Source organism: Pantherophis guttatus, chromosome 7 (assembly GCF_059756535.1).
Source record: "Pantherophis guttatus breed Tessera chromosome 7, ASM5975653v1, whole genome shotgun sequence".
Lineage (NCBI taxonomy): Eukaryota > Metazoa > Chordata > Lepidosauria > Squamata > Colubridae > Pantherophis > Pantherophis guttatus.
Window position 1 is genome coordinate 61052538 of NC_142069.1, and position 25721 is coordinate 61078258.

The 25721-nt window shown below is 36.5% G+C and overlaps 1 protein-coding gene across 1 annotated transcript in view; it reads left to right on the plus strand.

Moving 5' to 3' along the window:
* Nucleotides 1–3808: 3808 nt before the first annotated feature.
* Nucleotides 3809–25721, plus strand: part of LSMEM1 (leucine rich single-pass membrane protein 1) — a 51904-nt gene continuing 29991 nt past the window's right edge. The window contains exons 1-2 of the mRNA XM_087873282.1: nucleotides 3809–3918; nucleotides 5069–5191. Of these exons, the coding sequence (XP_087729408.1) occupies nucleotides 5074–5191 (118 nt within the window). The 5' untranslated portion in view covers nucleotides 3809–3918; nucleotides 5069–5073. The remainder of the gene's footprint in view (nucleotides 3919–5068; nucleotides 5192–25721) is intronic.

The following is a 25721-nucleotide window of genomic DNA, read 5'->3' on the forward strand; positions in this document are numbered from 1 at the left end:
ACTGGAATACAACTCAGAAACTTGATGGCCTACCTCGCTTGACATCTCCTGGCCACTTTTCCACTAACTTTGTTCACCGTAATAAAAGGATGGGTGAGCTAAAAACATTTGCAGAAACCAGATGGCTGAAGAACATATTGTCTACTGTACTCATGATTATTGCTTTGCTTATTTCTGTATGTTGTAGTATTCAATATATTCCTGCTTTGTTTGCTATGATGATAGACATGGTTTTTTTTTTAAATACTTTATTGAGTTTTCCAAAACAAAAAAGAAAATATACAATCTATCTCTCCTTTTGGAGGTGCAGTGTTTATACAATATAGTGAAACAAAAGTTAAAAAAAAGACTTCATCCTTAACTATACATTATTTTATACAATACAACTATAATACATGTGCCAAGTCAAATTCTAAGGTCATGTTTTCGTCTTATTGTTCAACCAGTGATACCAAATACCCCATACGTCATAATATTTTGAGTTGTCCTCGTTTTTTGACTCACTTGTCAGTTTCGCCATTTCTGCGCACTCTAGGATCTTATTTATTAGAGTTTCTTCTGAGGGCATAAGTTTGTTTTTCCAGCATTTTGCGAAAGCTAATCTAGCCGCAGTTATAATCTGGATTATCAGTTGGGTTTTATTGTTGTTAAAGCCTTCTTCGGTTATGCCTAGGAGGAAAAGCTCTGGGGCTAGGTCTACCTCCTGTCCCGTTATTTCACAGAGCCAGTGTCGGATTTTGGACCAGAACTTTTTAGTCTCAGGGCAGGTCCACCATAGGTGGTAGAAGGTGCCGACCGTTTTTCCACATTTCCAACATGTGGGAGAGAGATTTGGAAACATCTTGGCTAGCCTCGCTGGGGCTAGATACCACCTGTGTAACAATTTGTAATGATTTTCCCTAAACGTTGTCGATTTAGTTATTTTGTAGTTTCTGTTCCAAGCTATCTCCCAATCATTAAAATTTAGTCTATGTCCTAGATTTTTTTCCCAGATGTTCAGTTGATTTCTTGCTATGGACTCTGCCCTATCTTCATCTAATAGAAAGTTATAGATTTTTGATAACATTTTCTTATCTGTTCCCCAAATAATTTTGTCAAAGTTCCCAAATTTCGCTGCTATACCAAATTTGTCTCTGTCTTTTTGGAATCTTGAGTTGATCTGAAAATAGTTCCACCAATCCAAGTTTAGGCCCTGATCTCTCAATAGATCCAACGATTTAAGTTTCCCTTCTTCATCGAGGATATCCTTGTATGTACCCCATTTGTACTCATCTCTCCTCTTTGGTGCCGCCAACGCTTCCATGATGGAAAGCCAGTTGGGTACTTTCGTATAGATCTTCTGTCTAATTTCGACCCACGTGTGAATAAGGGTCTCCCTAATTTTATGTTTATGAAAATAGGATTTTTTCTTGTTCTTTATATCCCAAAGGTAGGAGTGCCATCCTTCTAGAAGGTCATGTCCTTCCAAGGTCAGGGTTCTCCTATCTTGTAACTTGATCCACTCCTTAATCCAGATTATTTTTGCCGCCTTTTGATATAGTTCCCAGTCAGGGAGCCCAAAACCTCCCAAATTCCTTTTCCCTTGGAGTATCTTAAAAGAAATCCGCGATTTCTTGCCTTCCCACAGAAAATTCCTGATATGTTTGTTCAAGTCCAAAAAGAATTTTTTATCTAAAGATAACGGAAAGTTTTGGAATAGGAACAAAATTTTTGGTAAGATATTCATTTTAATCGCTGCAATTTTACCAATCAGAGACAATTTGAGCTTTTTCCATCTTTCAAGATCTTGGTGTGTTTTCTGCAGAAGGGGGATATAGTTATCATCTTTTAATGAGGAGAATCTCGCGGTGATCCATATTCCCAAGTATTTTATTTTCCTAACTGTCTGGAGGCCTAATAAATCTTCCAATTCTTCCTTTTGAAGGTCTGTCATGTTTTTCACTAATAATTTAGTTTTATCCTTATTGAGTTTAAGGCCCGCCACCTCTTCATATTCCTGTATTTCCTGCATTAATTTTCCACCGGATTCTAATGGGTCTTCCATTATGAGGGCTACATCGTCAGCAAAAGCTTGGGTTTTGAATAATTCGTTCCTAATCTTTAATCCTTTGATATCATTGTTAGCTCTTATTTTTCTAAGTAGCACCTCTAGCGCCAAAATATATAATAAGGGAGACAGGGGGCATCCCTGCCTCACTCCTTTTTGAATCTGGAACAATTGGGTTCTGTCTCCATTCACTAGTATATTTGCCCTCTGGTTTTTATAGATATTCTCAATCATCTTCCTAAAGTTAGTACCGAATCCCATTAGGTCAATTTGATTTATCACAAACGTCCAATTCAAGTTGTCGAATGCCTTTTGGGCATGTTTCCCAGGCATAAAGAGAACATCATATTAACAACACAGCTGAACCCTGTTGCAAAAAACAAAAACAGAGGAAATGTGGGAATGCGGTGGCCATAGTACATGTATAGACCAGTTTAACTGGTTGGACACGTGTATGGAGCTTAGCACCGAAATAATCTGACTATGAAAAGCGGGTTCATATGGATACTCTCTGAAGGGCCCTATTCGTTCTCTCTTTGTTAATAACATAGGCTGTGCCTGCATAAGCAGAGACATCTCCTTATAGAACGGGGCCTCTTTGTTGGCAGGTGATGGGATGCTGGGAACAAAGCCAAATATGATAACACAGCCAGAGTTAAGTTTTGTTTTGCACCTTAAGTATTGCTTTCCTAGAATTCACGTGATTTACTGTAATATGGTAGGATGTGAAAGTTATGTCCAGATATGGAGAAAATCCTTTGTATCACAGATGTAATATGAGAATGTATAGCTGTAATCATGCCTTCTGATACGCCCTATACCCTGGTATGATAAAAGAGGGTGACGGAGTCAGCTCTGGGCTCCATCATCCCGAGAAACACCTGTCCTTGTGTCTTCTCTAATCTGGACCATACATGAGGAGCCCGCCAGGATGAATGCAACAGACAAGAATCAATTTTCAATCAAAGCTGGGATAAATGGTACTAATGGATAGAAGTAAAAATGTCATGAGGTAGATGTTAGGAAAGCATGTAGCATAGATATGTAAATAGCAAGCTAAATATAAATAAGGGAATATTAGATATAAGAAGTTTAACAAATGCAAGATGCAGTATGATAAACCAAATTGAAGCTGTAGTATGATGATATGTAATGTTATTTAGAAACTGTATATATATGGGGGTTGAATCAACCTCAGTCGTATGTATGTGATTGTGTTTTGTTATAGTCTTTATTCTGTTTTTTGTTTCTAATTTATAATAAAATTTTATAATAATAATAATAAAAAAATACAGAACTATTTTAAGGGGAATAATTATTTTGGGATGCTCTTTATGGCATAGGTTATTAAAGGGATAACCTATCTCCCACAACCCGACTATTTAGCAAGCTCAGAAAGAGTTAGCATGTTTCAAGTGCATTTGATGAAATAATGCAGTCTATTGGGATTTAGGAGACCTCCTTCTGTGTTGCATACCTGCTCTCTAAAAAGATTTCTCCCTAGAGAACCATTTAGTTCCCACCCTGATAATGTTCTGCTGGTTTTCAGAAACCTGATTATAATGAAGAAGAGGATAATATAAAGTGAAGATCATCAGCACATTTGTAAATGTGGTAAAATTAACAGTGTTTTCTACATGTTGGCTTTTAATTTACCATGTCCAATCAAATATTTGAAACCTGACACCTTGCAAAAATGAATGCTAAATATAGATGGCAACAACATTCTGCTTCAGGGCTGAGCTTGTGGCTCTCATTAACACATTCAACTGGATTTGGAGAAGACAAAGGAACAACGCTGTTGATATATGCATTTTTTCTAGCATTTTATTGTGAAAGAAAATAGAAGATTAATTGGGGATGGTTTAGATGTGAGTAATATTCAGTTCTCTAAGCCTTTAAATGTGTTAAGAATTTATTCCTTCATGAACTGAAGTATATATTGATGTATTTATTGGTAGCCTTTGCGTATTAAAGTTATTCATAAGACATCTGATAGTGGTAACTTAAAGAATTAGTCCTGAGTCCTCTGTAAGAAACTTTCCATTTTCTACCTCTAGTCGTCTGAAAGTAAAGAATGGATATAACATTATGTTTTTAATTGTTCAAGAATCATAAATGTATAATGGGATAGCAAGCTTTAGTTATTTCAGATGATATTTAAAATCAATCACCATATATTTATATTAGATAAATATATTTGAGTTACATTTAAGTATCATCCTGTTTCTTAATTTTTGCTTCTTGAGTCTAGGGAAAAATAGAGCACCCACCTTCAAAATATCAAATAACCTCAATACTTGTGGTATAGATTCAGAGGATTGCAGAACATGTTTTCAAATGCAGTCTGACCTAGATGTTGAGCTTATCCTGAATGGCTTCCAAAGGGACTATCCCAAAATAGCAACAACGATGTGGCTATTGAATGTTATTCCTTTCCAACACATATTTTCCCAAAGGAACAATAACTCATCTGTTCTGAATTCAATCAATGTTGTATATATAATTTTCTAATCAACATGGTCCATTTTTTATAATTGGAACCTCTCATTATAGCCCTCAATAGTTGGAGCAGAATGAAGTTTTCTGGGTTTTATGATGTCATTCTGTTTGAAAGAATCCTGTTTCCACAGTTTTCCCTAAAGAATTGAATATTTAATTGAACTTAAAAGTGGTCTGTGCTTAAGTTCTAAGATTGACAGCAAATAAGCAATACATGAATCAAGAAATAGCAGTAAACCAAATTCATATATAGTATTTGTGTAGTATAGGCTGAATAAGCAGTGTAACTGAACGCAATTTTGCATATGAGCATGTAGACAAGGGGAAGATAAGATTTAAGGAATCTAGGCCATTTGGAGAGTTTATATATGATCATTCAAATGTGCATATTTACATATAGCCTATGCTGCATAACTAGGACATGTTTCTTTCCCTTATCTTGAGCATGCTTGACTACAATTCCTAAAAAATTGAACAATCCTTTTTTCATTTTAAATAAAGTCTGTTGTCATCTCATAGGTATCATGGAGAGTTCTTCTGAAAGTGTGTTTAAAAATTTACACGAAGAAGGGAAACTTTATACTGTTGATTCATTGAACAATTTAAATGAACATGTTTCTGCAGCTCAAACTCAGCCCCCAAGTATGTATGCTACACAATATTTTGTTAATAGCTTTTCAGATTTATGTATGCTGTTCACTTGATGGCATTTAACAAGATAAATATGTTTTCTGAATGGTTTAAATTTAGAAAAATGAATAGAATAAATAATTAAACAGGAGCAAGAAACTCCTGGTCCTCTGGATGATGCTGAATTAGAATTTCCAATAGCACCATTGATCATGCAGGTCAGAGTTGCTGGAAATTGTGGGTTAATAATTTCTGGAACCATTTGCCATCGTTTGAAGAGTAAAACACATTTGGGTTTATTGAATTAAAACAAACTAGCTTCTTCATAGAGTAGAGGGTATGATGTGTGTATTGCAGCTTTAATCATATATGTACAATCTCTTTAACCATTCTTATCACACATATTATCTTTTGGTTTCCATATTCATTCTTCATCCTAAAACTTTAAAACATTTGGAGTTGCTCTTCTACCATTCCATATTTCCCTTCTTCCACAACAACCATTCCTCTCCTTCTCCTCTTACCCTTCCCTTCCTTCTATTCTTTTCAACTTTCTTCTTTCCTCCTCTCCTTCCCCTTCCTTTCCCCCACCCTTCCTCTCTTCCTCTCTTTCTAACCCTCTCTCCTACTCTTATTTCCCCTCCCTTTCCTCCTCTCATTTTCCCTTTCTTCTCGCTCTCTTTTCCTCCCTTCTCCTCTCTCCTTCCTACCTGTCCTTCTACTCCTCTCTCCCTTCCCTCTCCGTTGTTATGTCCATTTTCAATTCAATATTTTATCAAGATGGTATTCGAGCAACCCCGACTTATATTTACCCACATTTTCCTTTCCATTTCTTTTCTATTTTGCTGGTTACACATATATGATCCTTAACATACATTTATATAGTACCCTTTTTCATTTTCCCCCTCCTTCCCCCTTTTTCATTTACTCAGGTATCATCTGGATTTCTATTTTTTGGGGTCTTTTCTCTCATTTATTTTTATTCATATTCCTTTTCTAGCCAATCATAAAAACGTCCCCATGTCTTAAAATATACTGATTCCTCTTTATCTTTTATTCTTAATGTTAATCTGTTCATTTCTGTACATTCTAACATTTTCTTTATTATCTCTCCTTCTAACAGTTTTTTTTTCTGCTTTCCAGTTTTGTGCAAATACTACTCTAGCCACTGTTATTATATGTATAATCCAATACGTATCTTCTTTGCCATATTTCTCTGGTAAAATTCCCAATAAAAATGTCTCTGCTCTTAACTCTATACCCTTGTGTAGCATTCCTTCTAATCATGTTTGTATTTTAACCCAATAATTCTTTGTTTCCTTCCATGACCACCACATATGGTAATATGATCCCGGCGACTGATGACATTTCCAACATTTAGCTGATTTGTCTTTAAACATTTTTGCTCACGTTTCTGGTGGCAGATGCCATCTATAAAACATTTTATATAGATATTCTTTATATGCTGTTGCCATTGTTAATTTATAATTCCTTTCCCATAGTTGTTGCCATTTCTCTAATTCAATCGTATAACCAAAGTTTTTTGCCTACGCTATCATTATTTCTTTTACCTCTTCATCTTCTAATCTAATTTGCAGTAATTATATAATTTCTTAATCATTTTTTCATCTGTTCCCATCAGTATCTCACCCAATTCTGATTTTCCCATATTAAAACCATACTGTTTAAGATCTTTTTCGTATCTTGATTATATTTGCAATCGTGTAAACCAATCTATCTCAATCCCTTGCTTTTCCAACTTGTTTTTTTTTTGAAAGTTTTATTTTAGATTAAAAAAAAAACACAACTACTACATAAAAATATCATCCTTACAAACAATTATAGACAGCATCTCAATCGGCTGAAATCATTCCGTGCTTACAATTCTCCAGATCTCCTCATATAGCAATTATTCTTTACTTAAACTGAAGATAAATATTTAAACATTTCATATATGCTATCTCATCTCCATGCTTTTTTGTCAAACCATTGATAAAATATCTCCCATATCAAATAGTATTGTTTATCTTCCTGTTCTCTTATTTCAAATGTCAATCTACTCATTTCAGCACAGTCTAACATTTTCATAATAATTTCTTCATCGGTAATTATCTTCTCTCCTTTCCCGTTTTTGGCAAATACATTTCTGGCTGCTGTTAAAATGTTCACAATTAAGTATTGTAATTCTTTATTAAATGTCTCTGGTAAAATTCCTAATAAAAGTATTTCTGGTTTAAAGTCAATATGTCTCTTTGTCATTTTTTCTAACCACGTATGTATTTTAGTCCAAAATCTCCTTGCTTCCACGCATGTCCACCACATATGGTAATACGATCCTGCAGTTTGATGACACTTCCAACATTTCTCCGATTTATTCTTAAACATCCTGGCTATTCTCGTTGTGGGTAGATGCCACCTGTAAAACATCTTATACAAATTCTCTTTATATGCTGTTGACATTGTCATTTTATAATTATGTGACCACAATTTTTGCCATTTCTCTAAATCAATACTATAACCAAAATTTTTTCCCCATGCTATCATTGATTCTTTAACTTATTCTTCTTCCAGTTTTGCTTCAAGTAAATATCTGTATAGCTTTTTAATTATACGGTCATCTGAACTCATTAATATCTTGTCTAAACCAGTCGAAACACTATAAATACATTCTTGTTTAAAGTCTTCTCGATATCTGGAAAGTATTTGCATGTATGAAAACCAATCTATCTTAATTCCCTGATCTTCTAAGTTTTGTTTCAATTTAAGTTCACCCTTCTCATCCAATAATTCATTATATCTAACAATTTGTTCCCCTTCAAATACCACTGGATAAGAAAAAGCTTCAATTGTAGATACCCAGACTGGAATCTTCAGATAATGGTATTTTTTGATCTTTTCCCATGTCAAAAACAAAGCTTCACGTATCTGGTGCCTTCTAAAATACCCCTGAATTTTAGTTCCTTTATACCATAAGAAAGCATGCCATCCCATCAGCAAATCGTGTCCCTCCAAATTTAATAATCTAGTATTTTTCAATGTCACCCATTCTTTAATCCACATTAAACAAACCGCTTGATAGTATAATTCAAAATCCGGTAATCTAGCACCACCCCTCATTTTAGCATCTTGTAACAGTTTGAGTTTTATCCTTGCCTTCTTTCTCTGCCAAACATATTTCAAAACCATTTTATTTAAATCTCCAAAAAATTCCTTACCCAGCTTTACAGGAATTGTCTGAAAAAGATACAAGATTCTAGGTAAAATATTCATCTTAATAGTTGCAATTCTACCAATCAAAGATAACTGCAAGTTTCCCCAGGATTTCACCAAATCCTGTCCTATCTGTTGCTTAAGCTTATTATAATTATTTTCTTTGAGAGAACTACATCTTGCTGTTAATTGAATCCCCAAGTATTTTACCTTATTTGTGACCTGCATCTTAGAGATCTCCCTGAGTTCTTCTTTTTGTTTTTTTAACATATTTTTAGTCATTATCTTTGTCTTCTCTTTATTAATTTTCAAACCAGCAACCTCCCCAAATTCACCTATTTTTTCTATCAATTTATTTATTGATATTAATGGTTCTTCAACAATAAAAACCAGGTCATCAGCAAAGGCTTGTAATTTATATTCTTCCTTTCTAATTTTCATTCCTTTTATCTCTTTTTCTTCTCTAACCTTTCTATTCAACACTTCCAACGTCAATATAAATAACACTGGGGATAAGGGACATCCTTGTGGAGTACCGTTTTCTATTTCAATAGCATCAGTCAATTCTCCATTAATCATTATCTTTGCTGTCTGTTTCGTATATATAGCTTCAATTGCCTGAATAAATTTCCTTCCAAAGCCCATCTCTTCCATTTGTAACATCATAAATCGCCAGTTCACATTATCAAATGCTTTTTGTGCGTCTAAGAATACCAAAGCCATTTGTTTTTCAGGGTGCGCTTCATAATATTCTAGAGTATTCAGAATTATTCTTATATTGTCTCTGATTTGTCTTTTTGGAAGAAATCCATTTTGATCTGAATGAATAAAGTTATTCAAGTATCTCTTAAGTCTTTCTGCCAGTATTAAAGCAAAGATTTTATAATCCGAATTTAGCAGGAATATAGGCCTATAGTTTTTAACTTGCTGTGAGTCTGTGTCTTCTTTATGAATCAGTGTGATATAAGCCTCAATCCATGATTGGGGTATTGTTTTATTTGTCATTACTTCATTCATGACGTCCAAAAGTGGGAGGCATAAGGATTCTTGTAATGTCTTATAATATTCAACAGGCAAACCATCTGGTCCTGGTGTCTTTCCATTTTTTTTGTTTCTTAATTGCTTCTGTTAGTTCCATCATTGTTATATGCCCGTTTAGCATTTCTTCAATGTTCTTAGGGATCACAGGTAGTTTTGCGTTCTGTAAGTATTTTTTAACTTTCCCCTCTTCAACCTGCTCTCTTTTATAAAGTTGCCTATAGTATTCTTGTATTATTTTCCCCATCTCTTTATTTCCAAATTTACTTTGTCCTTGGTTGCGCAATCAGTTGCGTTATTTTTTTTTATTCCCTTTCTTTTTTCAATTTATATGCTAACCACTTTCCCGGTTTATTTGCATTTTCAAAATAATTCTGTTTAGCACTTCTTATTTTTTGGGCTAGCTCTTCCTTCTCCAGTAAGTCCATTTTATGTTTTAACATATCCATTTTCATTTTTACATCTTTCTTATGCGAATCTTTCTGGAGTTCCTTTTCAAATCTCTTATATTCATTCTTTAATATTGTAAAAGTTTGTCTTTTTTTCACATTCCTTTTCTTTATATAATCTATTATTATACCTCTAGTGTAGGCCTTCATTGTATTCCAATGGTTTTGTATCGATGTATCTTCTTTTTTATTCTCCTTAAAGAATAACTCCATCTCTCTTTGCATTTTCTGTACAAATTCTTTTTCTTTTAGAATTGTATTATTCAAAGTCCATCTAGCTTTCCTTTTTTGACCTTTCCAAGTTACTATCACTGGATTATGGTCAGCCCATAAGTTAGTGTCTATTTCCACCTGTTCAATTTTTGGAATTAAGTCCATTGTTGTCCATATCATATCTAACCTGGACCAAGATAAGTGCCTGTTTGAATAGAAAGTGTATTGTCTATTCTTCCCATTTCTAATTCTCCATATATCTTTCAAATTTATTTCCTCTGTCATTTTAAAGAAAGAGTTTGGTAGTGTCTTTCTATTATGCTTTCCTGTTTTTGTTGTTTTATAGTCCAATTTTTCATCTGCTATTCCATTAAAATCTCCCATCATGCATATTTATTTATTTATTTATTTATTTATTTTAAATTTATATACCGCCCTTCTCCCTGAGGACTCAGGGCGGTGTACAGCCAGAATTAAAAAACATAAAATACAAATATTAAAAAACAATTAAAATATATATAAATTTGGCCCAAAATTAAAAATACAAACCAATTAAAACATTTAAAATTTCTTCTTATATTCATATATTAGCATAGTCCATTTCGATTATTTTCATATGTAAATTTTGATAGAAATCACTCTGTTATTTGGCGCATATATTGCAACTAGAAGTATCTTCATGTTATTATCAATTATCTCCACTATCAAAACTCTACCCTCTGAATCTGCATATATTTGTTCCCCTTTTATTGAATTTTTAATATATAGAACAATGCCTCTCTTTTTGTGTTGCGATAATGATGAAAATTTTTTCCCAAGTTTGGTTCGTACCAATAATTTTTCATGTTGCTTTTTAATGTGAACTTCTTGCAAACAAATTATATCAAAATTTAGCTTCTCTAATTTATGAAAAACCTTTCTTCTTTTCACAGCTGAATTAAGTCCATTTATATTTATTGAAATTAATTTCATTGTATCCATATTCATATTTTATATGTAGGTTTTATTGCTCTAGTTGATCTTACTTCCCGTTGTTCTTTGAATTCCACAGTCCCGCCAACAGCGCCTTCTGTTGATTCAATCATTACCATTTCCTCTTCTGTAGGTTTTGTCGACATCAATGTAGCTTGTGTTTCTGTTTCCATTGCCACTTCCTTTTCCTTTAAAAAATCTTCATAAAAAGCTCTTGCTTTATCAATTGTATCTAGCCTGTATCTTTGCAGTTGCCATGTTAAGATCAATCCTTCTGGTATCAGCCATCTAAAATTAACACCCTTTTGAATTAGTATCTTAGTCAAAAATGTATACTCTTTTCTCGCATCTCTCACTTTCCTTGGTATTTGTTTCAAGACTACCACTTCCTTCTCCTTGAATTTCAATGTTTTTTCTCTCGCCACTTGAAGAATTTGTGCTTTGATCGATTGCTTAGTAAATCTTATATGGACTTCTCTTGGTAATTTATTGCGCATAGCATATCTAGTGTGAACTCGATAAATCTCGTCCACACCGTATGCCATCTACTCTCTAGGTATCTCCAAAGCATCAGCAAGCATAGAAATCATGACATTCGCAAGATTTTCTCCTTTCTCTTCCTCTACATTTTGAAATCTAAGATAGAATTCTGCTCTATCCATTTCCAATTCCACTACTGCACTTCTTTCGCTTTCCACCTCTCTTAGTCTATTGTCAAAATCTTTCATTTTTTCCCCCTTTTGGTCATCCTTCTTCTCAAGCTCTTGTAGTCTTCCTTCAAATTTTGACATTGCCTGTTGTATGCTAACCACTTTTTCATCTGTCTTTATTAATTGTTGTTCCATCCGTTGGACATTCTCATCTGTCTTAAGTAATTGCTGTTCCATCCTCTGAACTGCACTCAAATTGCTTGTAGTGACGCTTCTTTCTTTTTCTCTTGTGTCATGGTCTGGGCCGGACGTTGTCCTCCAGCTGGAGATGCAGAAGATGTGGTTGCAGCTCCCACTGTTACTGTTTTTTTACTCTTTTTATTATAATCCAATGGTGTAGAGACCAAAAGAGGAGATAAAAAATTAAAAAGCAAAAAGCAAAAAGGAAACCAAAAAGGGAATAAGGAAAAGGAGAGGCAAAAAGCGAAAAAAAAATATGGAAAAGGAAAAAAGAAAAAAAGCCAACTCTTCAGGTTCTTCCAAACCTTAATCCAACTAAGATTCCATTAAAAAGGAAAAAAGAAAGGAAAAAAAAAAAAAAAGAGGAGAGAAAAAAAAATCTTGTATAAACAAAATATCAAGGAGATAGAAAAAAAATGATGAATTACAAAAATATAGAGGTCCAAAATCAAAAATCCACAATAGGAAACAATATGGAGGGGAGTAAAAAAACCACAGGAAATAGAAAAAAGAAAAAAAAAGGAAAAGAAAAAAGAAAAAGAAAAGAGCTTCAGACTCTTGAATGCCTAAATCCAATTCGATTCAATCCTTAAAAAGCCTTAAAATGAAAAAAGATCTTTCCTTATATTTATCCGGAAAGCGTACAGAGAGTTCTCTCTCATACAAGCCTCAAAAAGAGAGAATAATAGTAGCTGCCCCAAAGAGTGATGATAATAGAGAGGAAAATTCCCCTTCACACTTTTCCAAGGCTCCTACTTCAAAGTCACCAAGAACACCTGAATCAACAATGCACATAGATACTGTCTCAGATGTTCTTTTCACTTATGCTAAACAAGCTGGAGCTCAGAGCCACTTTGTTATTATTTTGGCTACAATATATCTTTGATCTTTCTGCCTGGATACATTGCAAATGAATTTCTTCTCTTCTTTTCTTTTCCCCAGTAGATGGCAGCACTTTCACTCTCTTAGCTTTCCTACTTTAAAAATCCAAATCATCTTTATTGAAAGTTATTTTTTTTTAAAAAAAGGAAAAGTTATAAAAGAGAAAAAAAATCAGAAGAAAGGAGAAAAAAAAAGGCTTCACAATGGATCAATCACAATTCAGACAAGATTCTTTCTTTTTTTTTTTAAACAAAGCAGAGTCCCAAAAATCAATGCCTTCCCTTCAGTCCAGCCTCGGTCTTAAAAAAAACAATTAGTTTAAAAGCAGTTCCAATCAACAATTGGATTTTAAATAGTCTATTTCAAAATAAATTCGCTGCTTAACTTCCTTTAGATAATCATCCACTCATTCATCCCTTATGGTGAACTTGTCAGTCAAAATAAAGCTCTCCCATCAGATCGGATAGCTGTCATTCCTCTTTCTTCCTCTGAAGCTGCCCCAGCCTTGGCAGCCGCAATGGCTGCGTCCCCGCTGCCGGAAAAAGGGCTTTCCTGGATCAATCAGGGAGTTTGCGATGTCCCTGAGATTGACAGGAGGTGCCCTCCACTACCACAGTCAAACCTAGACTGTGGGGTCCTAACTGGACCGTCTGGCAGCGGGGCTATCAGTGGCGATTCTGGAGCCCCAAAATTGTGCATCCGTTTCGCTGCGGCGTCAACTTCCGGTCACTTTTCCAACTTGTTTTTGTTTTAGTTCTCCATTTTCTGTTAAAATATCCTTATATCTAATAATATTTTTCATATCAACAATATTTGGATGTGTCAAAGCTTACATTGTCGAAAGCCACATTGGTATTTCCATGTAATGTTTTCTTTCACTCTCTCCCACACTGTTAATAAACCATTTCTTAAATAATATCTCTGGAAGTATCCATGTATCCTGTTTTTCCCATACCATAAGAAGGCGTGCCAACCTAATTGCAAATCATGTCCCTTCCAAGTCAATAATCTTGTATTTCTCAATAAGATCCATTCTTTAATCCACGTTAACTTCCGCTTGGTAATACAGTTCCCAATTTGGAAGTCCAAACCCGCCTCTAATTCTAGAATCTTGTAACATTTTTATATTAATTCTTGCTTTTTTCTCTTGCCATATATATTTCCATATTGTCCTATTCAAATTCTCAAAGTACTCTCAATCTTTATTGGTATCGTTTGGAAGAAAAATAAGATTCTTGGTAATCCCAATGCTGGAGGTTATGAATGAAGTAATGATAAAAAAAGAAATACCCAAGACATGGACTGAGGCATACATCACTTTGATTCGTAAGGAAGAGACAGACCCACAACAAATCAAAAACTATAGGCCGATATCCCTGCTAAATGCAGATTATAAAATCTTTGCTATGATATTGGCAGAAAGATTTAAGAGATATTTGAATAATTTTATACATTACAACCAAAATGGATTCTTACCTAAAAGACAAATCCGAGACAATATAAGAATAATCTTGGACACTTTAGAATACTACGAAGTGCACCCTGAAAAGCAGATGGCTCTGATATTTTTAGATGCACAAAAGCCTTCGACAATGTCAATTGGCGATTTATGATGTTACAGATGGAGGAGATGGGCTTTGGGAAAAAATTTCTTCAAGCAATTGAAGCAAAACAAAAGGCTAAGGTAATGATAAATGGAGAATTGTCTGAATATATTGAAATAGAGAAAGGCACTAGACAAGGATGCCCATTGTCCCCATTGTTGTTTATATTGACACTGGAAGTGTTAAACAAATATTAGAGAAGAAAAGGAGATAAAAGGTATGAAAATTCGGAAAGAGGAATATAACTTACAAGCTTTTGCAGACGATTTGGTTTTTATTATGGAAGACCTTTAACATCAATAAATAAATTGCTAGAAAGAATTGGAGAGTTCGGAGAAGTGGCTGGTCTAAAAATTAATAAAGAAAAGACAAAGATAATGACTAAAAATATGTTGAAAAAGTAAAGAGAAAAAATGATGGAGATTTCAAATATACAGGTTATGAATAAGGTAAAATATTTGGGGATACAATTGACAGCAAGGTGCAGTTCTCTTAAGGAAAATAATTATAAGGTTAAACGACAGATAGGATAAGATTTGGAAAAATGGGGAAACTTGCAACTATCTTTAATTGGGAGAATTGCAACCATTAAGATGAATATTTTGCCTAGAATGTTGTATTTGTTTCAGACAATTCCGATAAAGTTGAACAAGGATTTTTTTACAGATTTGAATAAAATGATATTGAAATATATTTGGCAAGGGAAAAAGGCAAGAATAAAAATTAAGTTGTTACAAGATGCTAAAGTGAGGGGTGGTTTTGGTTTACCTAACTTTGAATTATATTATCAAGCAGCTAGTTTAATGTGGATTAAAGAATGGGTAACATTGAAAAATACCAGACTATTGAATTTGGAGGGACATGATTTGTTGATGGGGTGGCATGCCTTTTTATGGTACAAAGGAACTAAAATACAGGGGTATTTTAGAAGAAATCAGATACGTGAAGCTTTGCTTTTGAATTGGGAGAGGATTAAAAAATATCATTATTTGAAGATTCCAGTCTGGGTGTCTACAATTGAAGCTTTTTCGTATCCAGTGATATTCAAAACGGAAAAAATTGTTAGATATAGTGAATTATTGGATGAAAAGTGTGAATTTAAATTAAAGCAAGACTTAGAAGATCAAGGATTTAAGATGGATTGGTTTTCATATATGCAAATATTTTCTAGATATCGAGAGGATCTTAAACAAGAAGGTTTTTATAATGTTTTGATTATCTTAGATAAGATATTGATGAGTTCTGATGACCATGTAATTAAAAAGTTATATGGACACTTGCTAGAGGCAAAATTGGAAGAAGAACAAGTTAAAGAGTCAATGATAGCATGGGGGAAAAATTTTAGTTGTGGTATTGATTTAGAGAAATGGCAAAAATTGTGGTCACATAATTATAAAATGACAATGTCTACAGCATATAAAGAGAATTTGTATAAGATGTTTTACAGGTGGCATTTACCCCCAATGAGGATAGCCAGAATGTTCAAGAACAAATTGGAGAAGTGCTGGAAGTGGCATCAGACCCCAGGATCTTATTACCATATGTGGTGGACATGCGTAGAAGCAAGGAGATTTTGGACTAAGATACACACATGGTTGGAAAAAACGACAAAGAGACATATTGACCTTAAACCAGGGATATTTTTATTAGGGATCTTACCATAGACATTTAACAAAGAATTACAATATTTAATTGTGAATATATTAACAGCGGCTAGAATTGTATTTGCAAAAAACTGGAAAGGAGAGATGATTACTGATGAAGAAATTATTAAGAAAATGTTGGATTGTGCCGAAATGAGTAGATTGACATTTGAAATAAGAGAACAGGATAAACAATATTATTTGATATGGGAGCTATTTTATCAATGGATAGATAATAAAGTATGGAGATGAAATATTATACTGTATATGAAATGAAATTTGGATAAAATGTTTAAGCACTTGTTTTTCCTGTTAGAGGTAAGAATATCTGTCATATAATGAGAGGTTGAAAATTTTGAGAGCACGAAAGATTTTCACCGATCGAAATACTGTCTGTAAGTATTTGGAAGGTTGATGTTTTTATGTTGTTTCTGTTTAAAAAAAAAATTGCAAAAAAGATTCTGGGTAACATGTTCATCTTAATTAACGCTATCCTTCCCATTAATGATAATTGCAAATTTCTCCATTTCTCCAAGGATTTTTCAATTTGATTTCTCAATTTATAGTAGTTATCTTCTTTGATGGTTACGCATCTTGAAGTTAGCTGAATAACCAAATATTTCACTTTCTTCACTATTTGAATATTTAATTTCTCCATTATTTGGAGGGCCTGGTGGCTCAGCAGACTGATAGCATTGTGATTAACACCAGCTGTCTGCAATTACAGTAAGTTCGAATCTCACCAGGCTCAAGGTTGACTCAGCCTTCCATCCTTTCTAAGGTAGGTAAATTGTGGGGGCAATAAGCTGCCTTTGTATAAATATACAAAAGTATGAAGGCTTAACGCACTGTAAGCCGCCCTGGGTCTCCGGAGAAGGGCGGCATATAAATCAAATTAAAATAAATAAATAAATAAATAAAATTTCCTTTTTTTGTTTTTCTTTAATATTTTTAACTAAAATTTTTGTCTTATCTTTATTAATTTTCAGTCCCACTACTGCTCCATATTCCTCTATTTGTTCCAGTAACTTTGGGCCTTTTTCTATAGGATCTTCCATAATAAACACTAAATCATCTGCAAATGCTTGCAATTTATATTCTTTTTAAATTTTCATTCCTTTTATTTCTTTATTTTGTTTTACCTTTCTGTTTAAAATCTCTAATGTCAATATAAATAATAATGGAGATAACAGACATCCTTGTCTGGTTCCTTTTCTAATACCCACTTTTTCTGTCATTTCATCATTTACAATTACCTTTGCCGATTGTCCTTTGTATATAATTTTGACCATATTTATAAACCTATCCCCAAAGTCCATCATTTGCAATTGTGTTATCATAAATTGCCAATTAACATTGTCAAACGCTTTCTGTGCATCCAAAAATAACAATGCCATTTGCTTCTCTGGATGTGCTTCATAGTATTCCAATGTATTCAATATAATTCGCATATTGTCTCTAATCTGCCTTTTAGGTAAAAAAACCATTCTGATCTGTGTGTATAAGTTCATTTAGCAGTCTCTTCAGTCTTTCAGCCATGATTGATGCAAAAATTTTGTAATCCGCATTTAATAGGGAAATTGGTCCATAATTCTTTATTTGTTGAAGAACTGATTCTTCTTTCGGTATAAGAGTTATGTATGCCTCCATCCACGAGTCCAGGCTCTTAGCTTCTAGTAATAAATCATTAAATACCTGCAACATTACGTTACTTAATACAACTTGCAACATTTTGTATAACTCTGCTGGAAATCCATCCTGGTGGTTTACCATTCTTTTGTCTCTTAATTCCCTCTCTTAATTCCATCATTGATATTCTTTCTTCAAATAACTTTTTAAATTTTTCTGGAATCTTGGGTATCCCACCATTTTCTAGATATTGTTCTATCTTTCCCTCTGCAACTGTCTCTTGCTGGTATAGTCGTTTGTAATATTTCTCAATTACTTTTTTCTTTTCCTCATTTTGGTAGCATATATTCCCATCTTGATCTACTAGTCGGTTTATTAACTTCTTTTCTTTCTCTTTTTTCATTTTATATGTCAACCATCATCCTGGTTTATTTGCATTTTCAAGAAAGTTTTGCTTTGTTGATTTTATTTTATTTGCCAAATCCTCATTTTCCATTAAATTCACAATTAGTTTTTTGCAGGTCCATCAAATTCTTAATCTTTTTATCAAGTGGATTTTTCTGTAGTTCCATCTCTAAGTTCTTATACTCTTCCTCCAGTTTCTTTTGTGTTTGTCTATTCTGTTTGTTCTGTTTTCCTAAATAAGTCATTGTCAGTCCTCTAATATATGCTTTGCTACAGGGGTGAAATATAAAATTTGTTACTACTGGTTCTGTGGGCGTGGCTTGGTGGTGGTGGTGGTAATATGACTAGGTGAGCGTGGCCAACTTTTTTTAAAAAAAAACTTTTCAAAGCATTTTTTCTGCAAATGCAAAAAAATGCTTTGAAAAGCCTCTGCCGATCAGGAACACAGCTGGGACCGTCAGAGCCTTTTCAAAGCATTTTTTAACCACCTCTTCCGCTGAAGAGTTTGCAGAAAAAAATGCTTTAAAAGTCTCTCTGATGATCCCAGCTGTGTTGTCTGATCGTCAGAGCCTTTTCAAAGTATTTTTTTAACCACCTCTTCCCCGGAAGAGATTGCAGAAAAAAATGCTTTGAAAAGCCTCTGAGATCCAAGCTGAGCCGCGCGATCATCAGAGGCTTTTTTTTTAACTTTTAAAAGCATTTTTTCAGCGGAAGAAGTTATAGAAAAAATGCTTTTAAAAGTAACCAAAAAAAAAAGCCTCTGATGATCAGAAGGCTCAGCTGGGCATGGTGGATGGGGGGGGGGTGGGGCACAGGGATTTTTGCTACCGATTCTCCGAACCACCCACCGCCATAGCTACCGGATTGGGTGATCCGGTCCGAACCGGGAGCATTTCACCCCTGCTTTGTTAGTATCCCACACATTTTGTAATGACATATCCTCTTTTTTATTTTCATTAAAGAAATAGGTCAATTGTGAAGTTTCTGAAAAATGCCCTAATTAATTCATAAGCCATGAGCCAAACTTCAAAAGAAATACTGTCATTTATTAGGAGCACCATTTCGGCAATATTTGGATGCAGTTAGAACTAATCCCACGTAGATTTACATTCCCCTATGACCCTGTCTCTCCCCTCCTCCCTGGCCATGTCATAAATCACATTCTCCAATTAACCACTTTGGATGGTTGTGAAACCCAACACTCTCCTACTGATTGTGGTAAGAAAGCATCTGTGGAATGTAGGTTCAGTTAGGGAAATCAATCAGCTCCATCAGTTCTCCCTCCCTCCTGCTTATGGCAACTTGAAAGCTTTACAAATTGACATTTGGCTCCCCTGACTTCCTGAGGGTGACCTGCGGAAAGCAAAACAATTTGAATACAGATGTAGAGTTTAGGGATGCAACCCCCCACCTGGCTTGTTTGCATTTTCCATGTGAGATTTGGCTTATAAGACGATAAGCCTGGATGTTTCGACTCTTTACCAAAGATGCCTCTGATAAGGGGTGACCCTTCCACTTGATTAAATATTGGAGTTGTCTCCTGTGCCACTTTGAATTGAGGATTTGCTGCACCTCATAATGGGTCTGGCCCTCTATGACTACGGGATCTGGGGGCTCATGGGGTAGTAGCCTCAGGGTCAATCTGACCATGGGTTTTAAGAGGCTACTATGGAATACCGGGTGTATCTTCCCTAGCAGTTGGGGCAATTTCAATTGCACCATGACAGGGTTGATTATCTTTACTATGGGGAATGGTCCCATAAACTTTGGCCCCAGTTTCTTGCTAGGGAGTTTTAACCTCAAATATTTTGTGGAGAGGTAAACTTTCTCCCCCAATTGAAATGGACATTGGGGAGCTCGGTGTTTGTCTGCCTGTTTCTTATAGGTTTGTGCTGCTTTAGCTAGCGCTTTCTTGACATTCTCCCAGGTTGCTTTCAGCGTCGCTGTCCAATTGGTCAAGCTGACTGAGGAGGGGGGCTCCCTTGGGTACTCAGGCATTGGGACAAAGTCCATGCCGCTCACTACCTTGAACGGGGTTAGTGTTGTGACCCTGACTCCCGAGCCTGTCCTAACAGAGTAAGAGGACTCAGAAGGTAATGGGGAGGAACTGACAAGGCCTCCCTCTCCAGGACCCTCCTTTCTGGCAATGCCTCAGGTTCCATCCGAAGGCCAGGAGGAACAGCCTGGGATGTGCCAGGAGGAAGGCATATCGAAGCACCAATTGATAGGGAGCGAGGATGATGAATCCTGGCTTGATCCCAGGCAGCGTCAGAGGGAGAAGCGTGCGCAGCAATGGAAGAGGCGTGGGAGGGTCAGAGATTGAGCTGAATCACAGAGCCATGCCCCACCAGGAATAAAAGTGGGTGGGATTGCTCTTCAGGCTTTGTGATGGACAAAGTTAAACCCTGAAAGTCACATCGTGATCTCTGAAATTCGGCTTGGATATATTTTGGACTGAACATTGACTAAACTCTTGTCTTGTGGATAATTTGTTGCTCCTGGAATGGACTGAAGATAAGTCCTCTTCTGCTTTATGGGAGTGAAAACGGTTTTGGCAGGCATTCGGCACTTTGCTGCCAAAACCTTGGTCTGCAAAGAATTCTAATCTGTTTACCTAATAAAATACTGGGAGGCGTGCTTGGTATTATGTTTGTCTGTGTGAGGAAGGGGGACAGAACAGTTAGCCCCGTGCTACTGTGAACTGCATTATTATACACAACCTCAGTGAAAGACAGGAGGTCCGCCCAATTGGACTTCTGATAGTTCATGTAGCACCTCAGGTACTGCTCTGAGGTGGCATTCAGCCTCTCTGCTGAGCACATTGGTGCTCAGATGAAAAGCGAGCTAAGGCCCTGGGATGACCCAATGGACCATAGGAACTCCCTCCAGAACTTAGCCGTGAACTGGACTCCTCTGTCTGAGATAATTCTTCTTGGTACTCCATGCAGGCGGTACATGTGTTTCAGGAACAGTTTGGCCAAATGGTGGGCTGAAGGTAGTCCGCTGTAGGGTATGAAGTGCACCTGTTTGGAAAATAGATCTATTACAGTCCAGATCACTGTGTTTCCCCCACTTTCCAGCAACTCCACTATAAAGTCCATTGCGATCTCCTCCCATGGTCTTGTTGGCTCTGCTACTGATTGTAGCAGTCCAGGGGGTTTTCCTGGTGGTTTCTTCATTGTGGCGCAGATGGGGCAACTTTTCACATAATTGTCTTTCTTTATGCTGGGCCACCAGAACTGCCTCCGTGCTAAGTGTAAAGTCTTTAGGAATCCAAAGTGGCCTGCCGGTTTAACGTCATGGCTCCTCTGGAGGATCAGGATGCGTATATAAGGATCGCCTCTCCTTCCAACTTAATAAAGTGAGAACTCTTGAAATGTGGTTGTTCAAAAGGATTTATTTTATTAAGCAGAAGTGACAGCCATCCAGTTAAAGCACAATCTGAATGCCCTTAGGCATAGCAGTAGGATTAAAGTGGTAGAGACCCCTCCCTTTAAGTCTGAATGCAGATTTTAGCCAATACACAAGTGTGAAGATGTTTTCTTTACTATTTCCATTGAGAACCCGAACAAACCACTACCCTTTAAAGTGAGACAACCCACATGGCTATCATATAAATTCCTGCATGTAAAGGGAATCTCAGGCCTCCTTGGCGCCAGGATATAGGTTGTAAAATATCTGATGACCCAGGCCATGCTAGTAAATCGAATCCAAGTCCCCCCTTCCTCCACTTCCTCCAGTATCACTTTTAGGGATCTGACTTTTAGGGATTCCGAGACGTAGAGCTTTGTCCCCTTCCATGTGAGGTCATCCCTTTTTGTCAGGATGTGTTGATTGTCTCAGAACCAGGGGTCTGCCAGCATTTCATTTTTGAATTTTGCAATTAGATCACATGTTGGCTGGTCATTCTGGTCACGGCGTTGTCGTCTGGTGGATACTTGGACCACTATTTGGGCAGGGGGGACAATGGCATCCACTATCTGCTCCCGCTTGCATTTGTACTGGGACATGTGGGAGTGCGTCGGCTAGAAAGTTCCTCCCCCCTGGAATGTGCTTAAGTATGAAGTTGAAACAGTTGAAGTATTGAGCCCAACAGACTTGTTTGGGCAATAGTTTTTGCAGGGTCCTGAGGGCCTCCAGGTTTTTTTGGTCAGCCCAGACTTCGAACGGTTTCTGGCCCCCTTCCAGCAGGTGTCACCAGGTTAGCAGTGTGCATCTCACTGCAAACGCCTCCTTTTCCCATGCTGCCCATCATCTGTGTCCGTGAGCTTGCGGGAGGTGTAGGTGCAGGGCTGTAGATTTCCTTGACTATTTCTTTGGAGTAGCACTGCTCCAACTACCATGTCACTGGCATCTGCTTGGATGACAAAGGGTTGTTCAGGGTCAGGATGCTTCAACACTGGTTGCTTCGTTTTGTTCCTGGGCTCCCTGTCTTAGGAGGCCCGTCATGGGTTTGGCAATCTTCGCAAAGGAGGGGATGAATTTCCTGTAGAAGTTCGCAAACCCTAGGAAGCTTTGTAGCTGTCTACGGGTGTGAGGGGGTTGCCAGCCTAGGACAGCTTGCACTTTGGCTGGATCCATCTCTATTCCCTCATTTGACACTCGATAACCCAGGTAGTCTAGCCGTGCACTGTCAGGGCATTTATTAATCCCATGTTTGGCTCTGGGACTAATTACCCTGGTTTGGAGGAGATGAATCGAGGCTTATCCTTGTTGCAATATTTTGAAAAGGAACGCGAAGGAAGGTTTCTAATAAAACTCATTTATTTGTTATAAAGAAAATAAAACACCTCACTAACTAAGAAAAGTTAATTGTTACATTTTTGAAAGTAATTCGGGCCGGCTATCTTTCAGCCGGACCTTGCTGGAAAAGGACAAAGGAAGAGTGTGAGAGCAAGTGAAGGAATGTGGGTGGATATGGAAACACGTAGCTTACTGATAAGAAGTTGGCAAAGCTACGGAGAGTCTGACAGTCCAGAAATAATGAGCTCAGCTGGTAAATAAAATAACGCAGTGACATTCCCCTTCTTTGCCAGTTGAGCGAATATCAGTTCATCATCAAATAAGGCACATCTTCTCACGCAGATACTCGTGTTGAGCTGCTGGAAGTGGTTTGTTGAGCATATCAGCAATTTGATCATGTGTAGATACATACTGCATTTTGACAAAACCTTTTTTCACTAAATGTTTTATGTTTTGGTAACGAATGTCAATGTGTCTGGACCTAGAACCTGTAAAATGAGATTCAGAAATATAAACCACCGATTCATTGTCTTCCATCACGGTGATCGGTCGGATCGAGTGTGTCCAGATATCTGTAACTAAAGCATCAAACCAAGTTAGGGAATTACATGCATCTGAAACACAAGCATATTCAGCTTCAGTAGATTAACAAGAAACAAAATTCTGTTTACGTACTTGCCAATAAACAGGACATCCATTTAAGAACATCATATAACCTGAAGTACTTTTACGTGATTTCTTATCACTTGCCCAATCAGAATCTGCATAACAACATAATTCTGCATAATCAGTATGTGTTGGTTCTAACAATAACTTCATGTGTTTAGTGTATTTTAGATATCTCAATAATTTCTTAATACATGTCCAATGAAACTGTTTTGCCTTACCTACGTGTCGTGATAAGAGATTAACACTAAGTGCAATGTCGGGTCTGGTCCAACTACTAATGTATAACAGTGACCCAATGACTGAACGATAAAGTGTTTGATCCTCGAACTCAGGACTTTCTTCTTGTGTCAAGTTGTGAAAATCTGTTTGCATGGGTGTCTTTGTTGTGTTAGTATCTTTCATGTTGCAATGATGCAAAATTTGTTCAATTTTATCTTCTTGTGAAAGACTAAACCCCTTCTGTGTTTTTTCAATCTGAACACCTAAATAAGTGCTAATGTGACCTAATGATTTCAATGTGAAGTATCTCTGCAAAGCTTTGGCAAAAATTTCATTCATTTGCTTATTTGGACCAATATAAACAATATCATCAACATAAACAAGAACTATCTCATATGCATTGTTAGATCTTTTTGTGAACACGCACTCATCAGTTTCGGACTTAATAAAGCCCATTGAATTTAGTTTGTCAGTAAGACATAAATACCACATTAAACCAGATTGTTTCAGACCATAAAGACTTTTGTTTAGGAACCAGGTATCCCCTTCTTGCTGTCGGAATCCTGGAGGACTTCTCACGTAGATCTCTTCGTCTAGGTCTGCATGTAGATAAGCCGTGTCAACATCAAACTGGAAAACTTCTAAACCAAGGATAGTTGCAGTTGCTAAAGCAATTTTTACACTCTCAGTTCTGACTGTCGGTGAGTAAGTATTTGTGTAGTCCTCAGGATAACGTTGAGCGAAACCCTGAGCTACAAGTCTGGCTTTGTACAATGACTCACCATTTGGTTTCTTTTTGATTCTGTAGACCCATCGGGTGCCAATGACCTTTTTGTTTGCTGGAGGTTTTGCAGGTGTAAATACTTTAAGTTTCTTTAGACTGTCCATTTCAACCTGCATTGCCTCATACCATTTGTCTTGCTCTGAATCAGGGAGCTGCTTGATTTGTGTGAAATTATCAGGTGGAAGTGTGACATTGCAAATCAAAGGCAAGGGTGCTTTTGTCAGTTGCCAAGAATATCGTTGTGGAGGGATTCCTTTTGTGGCCCTCTTGGAGTGTCTCGGAACAACTGTCCAGTCTTCTTCTGCTTCCTCATCCTCACTTTCGTCGCTAGCGTCAGCATCCGCGGCTTGCGAAGACGGAACATCGGGTTGAGAAGAATCAGTGGAATCTTGATCATCAATCTGCGTGGCATCAGCAGTATCATCTCTAGGAAAATAAACTCCAGGATCATTGGAATGAATCCTGGACCAGTCAATATCTTCTTCAAAATTAGCAGATTGGGAAATCACAATTACATGTTTAGAGTCAATAAATTTGCTCCACTTTGAATTATCATCAATACCCATAAATCTCAGTCTCTTTGCTGCTGGACTTCCTTTTCTTCTTTGAGCTAAGGGAATGTTCACCATAGCATATGAACCAAAAATATGGATGTTTTTAAGATCAGGCTTGTAGCCATACAACATGAAGAAAGGAGTCTGATTTGTTACACTGCTCCAAGTACGGTTGACAATGTAATTTGCGTACTTGATAGCTTCACCCCAGTATATCATATCAAGATTGGCGTCTTCTAGGAGACAACGCATCATGGTTTGCAGTACCTCTCCGTTGTGAGCCGATGTGTCAGGGGCCGAAGTCTGATGAATAATTCTATTCTTACGCATCCAGTCCTGGAAACGCTGAGACATGAACTCGGCACCACGATCACTCTGGATTCTGGCGATGCGAACTTGGTGTTGGGTAGAAACAAGGGTTGCAAAGTCTTTAAAGATCTGAAAGGTCTCTGATTTTTCTTTCATAGGATATCCATATCCATATCTAGAGTAATTATCAACAATTGTTAGAAAATATTTTCTACCACCAAATGATGGCGGGAATGGACCAACTATGTCAATGTGAACCAAATCAAAAATGCGTGTTGACAGGCGTGTAGCGCGTTTGGGAATGGCTGCTGCTTTGGATTTGCCCTTTT